This window comes from Centroberyx gerrardi, chromosome 15 (genome assembly GCF_048128805.1).
Source record: "Centroberyx gerrardi isolate f3 chromosome 15, fCenGer3.hap1.cur.20231027, whole genome shotgun sequence".
In the NCBI taxonomy this organism is placed as follows: Eukaryota; Metazoa; Chordata; class Actinopteri; order Beryciformes; family Berycidae; genus Centroberyx; species Centroberyx gerrardi.
Window position 1 is genome coordinate 26,872,114 of NC_136011.1, and position 7,500 is coordinate 26,879,613.

The 7,500-nt window shown below is 41.3% G+C and overlaps 1 protein-coding gene across 1 annotated transcript in view; it reads left to right on the plus strand.

The window, feature by feature from the left end:
• The window catches only part of mrps5 (mitochondrial ribosomal protein S5), a 40,296-nt gene that overhangs the window by 218 nt on the left and 32,578 nt on the right, over positions 1 to 7,500 (plus strand). The window contains exons 2-3 of the mRNA XM_078288681.1: positions 1,069 to 1,221; positions 6,710 to 6,835. Coding sequence (XP_078144807.1) covers positions 1,069 to 1,221; positions 6,710 to 6,835 — 279 coding nt within the window. The remainder of the gene's footprint in view (positions 1 to 1,068; positions 1,222 to 6,709; positions 6,836 to 7,500) is intronic.

Sequence of the window (7,500 nt, forward strand, 5' to 3'; positions counted from 1 at the left end):
GACCCAGACAGACCCGGACTGACTGTCGCTCAGGTCGCACTGCAGCGCTGTCATCACCAGGCTGTCTGCAGCTCCGGGAAATAACATTAAAACGTCTTAAAACATATATTCAAAATTCAGTGTCCTGAATGCCGTTAAATACAGCGTTTTGATTTCGTACATTTAGATTTAGAGGTCTTAAAACGTTGCAGTCCTTGGTTTTCCCGATGTGAAATCACACAAGACCGAGCTAGCTAGCTACCGAGTATTCTGACCTTGTTTATCTCAGTTTAAATTGGTCCCATGTTTTATTTAAACGGGCATTAAAAAGTATTTAAACGTGACTTGATGAAACCATAGGATGAAACCTGCAGGCATCTTGATAATGAGCATCTCTGATTCCCCAGGCTGAGTGTTGCTCATGTGTTTCGGAAATGGATATTTATGTTTTCGCTATTTCCATAGTTTGACAGTCATATTCATTGAAGTAACAGAACATTTTAACGTTAATCAGACACGAAAATGTGTGGGTGGGAAATCCTTTTCAGTCTGGGTCACGGTAAAATTATCCTCACTGACCTAGCAGTGATGCCTTCAGTTCTCTCTTATGTGGAGCGAATGTCTCGCCGAACTCCATTCAAAATGCGGTCAATTTAATGTTGCCTTGCTTATCGGCAAATGCAGATAGCTTGTAGAAAATAACTTAATGTTTTTTATGAATCATTTGGGTCCACTCTTCAATTCGGCATACGTTCAATACACCAAGCATCACTTTATTTCAGTAAAATCTCAGCTTTTTAAAATGGGTTTACACTTATCACTGCAACACTCTACGGTGTATTTTTGGGGAAGAAAACTGTGGGAACCAATTCTAAAAGTTGAGGGATGAACCTGCATCATATGGGAGGTGGCTGAGACTGAAGATATCCTATTTTTAATAAAAGGTCAATATCAGTCCGATATATCAGTCTAACCCTAGTTTCACTGGACATTTTGAATCAAAAGTGAGTTGACTGGCCCTGTTTTCCCTGAGCTGACTTGGTGTTTTCATACCTACTGGTTGTTTTCATACATTTCTCTCTCTGTCAGGTGCAGTACCCCTCCGGCCCACAGGGGGAGCGCTCCAGTTGTCCCAGCTGGCCAGTCGCGTCTCGGCGGTCTCTCTCCAGAGAAACCCTGCGTTTCCTCTGGCCCCTGCAACAGCATGGCAGCAGACCAGGCACGGCAGCTTCTTCAACAAGTGTAAGTACATGAAGAGCTCGTTTACACAATGCTCTATAACCATGTTGGAACGAAAGCCAACCCCTGAAGTTCATCATTCAATATCTCTAGTCTGCAAAAGTGTCCCCGTTTGTCAACCATGGACTGAAGTGACCCTCTATCCATTAAAAAGTACTCTAATTTTATGCATTCAATCATTTTGCTAGAGCAGGTGTCACACTTTCAAATGGTGGATATCTCATTTTGGAACAATTTTTTTCATATAATGCTCCAGAGGTTTTTAAACCCACAGTTTCCGACTAATTTTCCTCTTGATTTAAACTGGATTTTGGTTGATATCACAAGATTAACTCCTAATCTGAAACACCTCCATGTTTTGCTTTTTAAATTCTGATGCTTTTCAAGTGGTGGATCTTATAGGACGCTGCATATTCAACTTATACAGTCACATAATGCTGGTGAGCGCCGGTTTAGCGGTTTGAGGCTGAGGGGAAAAGATAAGATGAACTTTATTGATCCCCGAGGGGAAACCGGGGAATTGCAGCAGCAAAGAACAGAGGTCTGGGTTTGTGGTTAAAAAAAAGACTAAAACTGGTATCAAAGGAACATAAGTTTCTGAACACAGAGGGCTTGTCATTGACCCGTCACCATCGGTTACGTTGGTTGCTGTAAAACGTTCAAAACTGTGGAAAATACAGACTGTCTCTTGCACTGGTATTCCTCCTTTCCATCAAGACTGGGGTGACTTGATTTTCAGTTCAACAGTAGAGGAGCTGGATTTTCAATTCAAAAACGACAATATATCGTTGTCAAATTCATTATGATACCTCGGTATAATTACCATAAACAAATTAGAGCATGGTGGAAACAATTGGTCTCCTCTGTCTCACACCAGTAGTATTGTTAGTGCTTGTGTTTCTCAAAATTAAGACTACATTTCCCATAAACCCCCTTTGCTTCCTTTACATTTGATTTTCCTGCTAGAATTTGCAACCATTCTGACAAGTTTAAAACAGTCTCTAATCTTATCAAGACCAACTTTGGGCAGGAGTGGAGCATCTAAGCAGCATCTCTCTCTCTCTCTCTCTCTTTCTCTCTCTCTCTCTCTTTCTCTCTCTCTCTCTCTCATTCTCTCTTTGTCTCTCGCTCTCTCTGTTTTTCTCTCTCATTCGTTCTTAGTCACTCTCTTGTTTTCCTCAGTTTGAAATAATTATCTGTTTTGCGTCTGTCAACATGTCTCACTCACAGTTTGCATCGTGACCGCAGGAACACACACTCACATGCTCTCACATACACACACACACACACTGACAGACACACACACACACACACTCTGACAGACACACACACACTGACAAACACGCTTTTACACGCCGACACAGACAGATGCGCAGCGTTCGTCTCTCTTTAATGAGCCCGTCTCTTCCCATCGACGCTCTCTGGGCTGATGTGTCTAAATGAAGACTCGTTAAATATTTACTCTCAGGAGAAGTTGATAGCGTCATTTTACTTTCACTCCCCAGTTTTATCACTGAAGAGCAGCAGCGGCTCTATCAGCGCTTTCAGATGGTTCTTAATCTATGGCTCGTTACCTAAAATGGGCCTATATCCACTTCGCCAGGTCTTTGCATGATAAGAGTTTATTATATTTTAATTAGAGTTCCCTAGGCTGTCCCATATGTCACTTGGTGGACACTTTTATTCCCAGAACCTTACAGTACAGAGTGTGTGTGTATTTTCAGTACTGCCTGGCTTTAGTGGGAATCCTAAATCTAGTTGTAGGTCCACATACGCCCGGGCGATAATTCAATATTATCATTTATCGTCTTTCAGTGCAATCATATATTGATGATATGGTGATTTTGGGAAATCATGACACACAATTCTGTTGTTTAAATTAACGATGATAAGCAAATTTCGGTAACTTTCTATGAAGCCAGCGTCTATAATACATTATAATCATACTTATAACACATTATAATGCCATCATAATGCATTATAAGTATAGTTATAATCATGCATAGACAGTTATAATGTTTTATAACATTACTCATAATCTGTTATAAAGCTTTTTCATTTAAGTGGTAATGAAAAAGCTTTATAACAGATTGTAAGTGATGTGTTTATAATGTTATAAAACATAACTGTCTATGCATGATTATAACTATACTTATAATGCATTATGATGGCATTATAATGGGTTATAAGTATGATTATAATGTATTATAGACTTCATAGAAAGTGTTACCCAAATTTCCACTACTTGTATACTTCATATACCATACTACACACACTTAAATAATGCATGACACTTTAATAAATCCAAAACAAACAAAAACAAACAAACAAAGGAGACAAGATGGACTGAGGCAAAGCTGACAGTGCGGACGCTCCGTCAGGTTTTCAGTCTGCTGTGCTGCAGCATTGTGGGCTTCCAATTAGGGAAGAAAACAACAGAGAGAGAGAGAGAGAGAGAGAGAGAGAGAGAGAGAGAGAGAGAGAGAGAGAGAGAGAGAGAGAGAGAGAGAGAGAGAGAGAGAGAGAGAGAGAGAGAGAGAGAGAGATCACAGTGGAAAACTCCAGTCGCCGGTATACGCTTAAGTGTTGCTTTTCAGTCTTTTTGTTGCTTTTATAACAAAATAAAAGGCAAATAATAGATTTATCTCACCTCACAGGTTACTGACAGAGTGTGTTTATGTTTAAACACACATTGCAAACAAAAACCTCCCAGATTCATTCCATAATCTTTTTATTTTATCATCACACACTCACTCATATCCAGCCAGGCGTGCAAAGGATTTTCGTTTACCTCACTGTCGTACTTCCATCCATCAGTTTTTCATCAAATATAGAGGAGCTCGTCTGTGGAGCTCACCGAACGCAACGTTGAAGTCATCGTCTTCTCTGAGAGCTTTCAAATGACATTAAAAAAAATATCATGTCAAACACAGATAGTGCTTGAGCGACTATGTATATTATGTATATTTCTATGTTATTAACTGGTAGTGTTGGAATGCATATATATTTTATGTGAATCTTTTATATGACTTATTGAAATCAAGGTGAGGACTTTGAACAAGCCGTCCGGGCTTCTTTCCTCTCCTGCACAATTACGTAAATTTTATAGTTGTATTGTCCTTTTTTTTTATCAGAACAATTGTGCAAATAAACAGAAACTAAAACTGAGTCCTCGCAGGTGGATTCTGGGTGGTTGGTATTGATCCTTGCTTGAGCAAAAGTCTCCCTGCAAATCCAGCGAGGTTTTCAGCCTGGTTCATTATGCAGTCCGGTGCAAAGTGCAGAACACACACTGACTTTTGGGTCAAGCAGTTGGCATTGTCTGATTTTCTTGTCGTTTCCGGGTGCCGGCTGCAAGTCGAAGATGTGAAGTGGCGGTCGCGGTCAGAGTTAAACTTGGGTGGAGTTTGCAGCTGCTGGGGCGGGAATATGCTAATATTTAAGTTGGAGCCAGAGGTGTGACCAAGTCAACTTTGCTTGAGCCCCAAGTCGGTCTCAAGTCTTGAGGCACAAGTCTCAAGTCTAAATTTAGTGAGAGAGAGTGTGAGAGAGAGAGTGAGAGAGAGTGAGAGTGTGTGAGAGAGAGAGTGAGAGTGTGGGTGAGAGATAGAGAGAGAGAGTGTGAGTGTGTGTGTGAGAGAGAGAGAGAGATTCTTGTTAACATGCGACCATAGGTAATACTGAACAACAATCTTGTCAACTTTATATTTTCTTTAACCCTAACCCTTAATATCTTAAAGAAAACTAAATATCTAGGATTTTTCAATGCAATATGGTTTTAATAGGATAAAAACTTGGTAAGAGCATCATGAGTTTGATTTCTATAATCAGTTTCAACTTCAATAAATTCAATCATTCCATACAAATTCAGAAAACAGAATTTAAATTCAGTCGTCTGCTGGAACAAATCTCATCACTTTCAATCTGAGTCATTTACACAAACACAAGATCTCAAGTCAAGACTTTAGAAACCTTTTCAAGTCATCAAAGTACAAGTCAGAGTCAAGTCCCAAGTCACCAGAACCCAAGTCAAGTCGAGTCTCAAGCAATTAAAACTGTGACTCGAGTCTGACTTGAGTCCAAGTCATGTGACTCGAGTCCCCACCTCTGGTTAGAGCTGATTGGTTGATTTCAGACACTACAGCAAAATCTGAACGGCTTGGACAAGAGGGTGTTTTTTTTGTTTTTTTGTTTTTTTACAGTTGGTGACTCTGGGGGAAATGGCATGACTAACATAATTCACATTTTTTACTGTTATGACTTCACATCTCCAATTACCAGAAAATCACCAGAAATATTAGGAGCTGCCCCATCCCAGGACGCCCCTCCTTTAAATCTGGTTTCAGAGGGCTTGACAACAGATCTGTGTCTGTTTTTTCTAGGGAGAAATGTCCCCGGTGTTGCTGATGTATATTTTACAGTTTGTTTTTTCTGTACTCCTCAGGCTCATTTGGGGGAAACATGATGCACAGACACGGGCCTTTCTTATGGCTGTGGCTTCATGTCTGTTATTCTGATAAACTGCTCTGCCTCTCTTCCACTCAAAGCCCCGAACCCTCTCATACCCCCCCGTCCCGCAGATCGACTCTAACAGAATGAGAGAATACATCTTAAGTCTAGTAAATCAGAGAAATGGGTTTTTACCAAATGGGACAGTGCAGACATATTTGTATGAGAAAATGATGCATATATGTATGCACTGTATGAGAAAATGCTCTTTCAGGCTGGAATAGCAAATTGGAGTAAATGTATTTTACCGAATGGCGGAAATGTTTTTGGCCCAAATGGGAATAGGTAGATGTATTTTTCCTCAAAATGGAACTGTTGTACCGGCAGAAATAATTCAGCTGTGTGAGTGTGTGTATGTATGTGTGTGTGTTTAACCTTTATTTACCCAAGAGGAGATACGCTTAGCTTGTATGATCATGGAAAATCTGGAATATCATGGAATTTCAAGAGGTTGTATTCCAGACAGGGAACATTTCTTGGGAAAGTTGGGGAATATCATTGATTTTTTTACAAATGGGCCACTTTACAGGAATATACCACAATGTTTACAACTTGTTTCCCACTTTCCCACTTAGTTTTGAACAGTGAATCAGGCTTTTAACCTCTTTTTGACTCCATAAATCCTCTTTTTGTGTCGCTCTGGATCCTGTGGTGTCTTTTGTTTGCAGTGACAGCTTAGGCCCAGTATTATTTTGCTGATGAATTCCCTTTTATTTATTTATTTTCCCGGGTGCCATGGTGTGCTCGATAGAGGTTCAGTGGAGGGTTGCCAGATCTCTCACAAATCCCCCTTTTTCTGTGTGTTTGGTTTTTCAGTAGAGGAAGAATGGATGAGATTTGCCAGATCTTTATAGTTGGAGTAATCTCTGTTTCTCCCCCCACTTTTTGTTTCTTTCTTCTGTGTGTGTGTGTGTGTGTGTGTGTGTGTGTGTGTGTGTGTGTGTGTGTGTGTGTGTGTGTGTGTGTGTGTGTGTGTGTGCAGTGACGGCTGAGGAGCTGTGGAAAGGTGTGCTGGCGGAGACGGGGGCCGGGGCCAAGAAGGGCCGAGGGAAGAGAACCAAACGCAAACTGAGGAGAGACCTGAACAGAGGACAGAACATCGGAGAGGGTGAGACATCTGTCTGTCTGTCTGTCTGTCTGTCTGTTTCTGTCTATCTGTGTGTCTGTCTGTCTGTCTGTCTGTCTGTCTCTCTGTCTGTCTGTCTCTGTCTGTCTGTCTGTCTCTCTGTCTGTTCATCTGTCTGTTCATCTGTCTGTTTATCTGTCTGTCTGTCTGTCTCTCTGTCTGTCTCTCTGTCTGTCTGTCTGTCTGTCTGTCTGTCTGTCTCTCTGTCTGTTCATCTGTCTGTCTGTCTGTCTCTCTGTCTGTCTGTCTGTCTGTCTGTCTGTCTGTCTCTCTGTCTGTTCATCTGTCTGTCTGTCTGTCTCTCTGTCTGTCTGTCTGTCTCTCTGTCTGTCTGTGTCTGTCTGTCTCTCTGTCTGTCTGTCTGTCTGTCTCTCTGTCTGTTCATCTGTCTGTCTGTCTGTCTCTCTGTCTGTCTGTCTCTGTCTGTCTGTCTGTCTCTCTGTCTGTTCATCTGTCTGTCTGTCTGTCTGTCTGTCTGTCTGTCTGTGTCTGTCTGTCTGTGTCTGTCTGTCTCTCTGTCTGTCTGTCTGTCTGTCTGTCTGTGTCTCTCTGTCTGTCTGTCTGTCTGTGTCTGTCTGTCTGTGTCTGTCTGTCTGTGTCTGTCTGTCTGTGTCTGTCTGTCTCTCTGTCTGTCTCTGTCTGTGTGT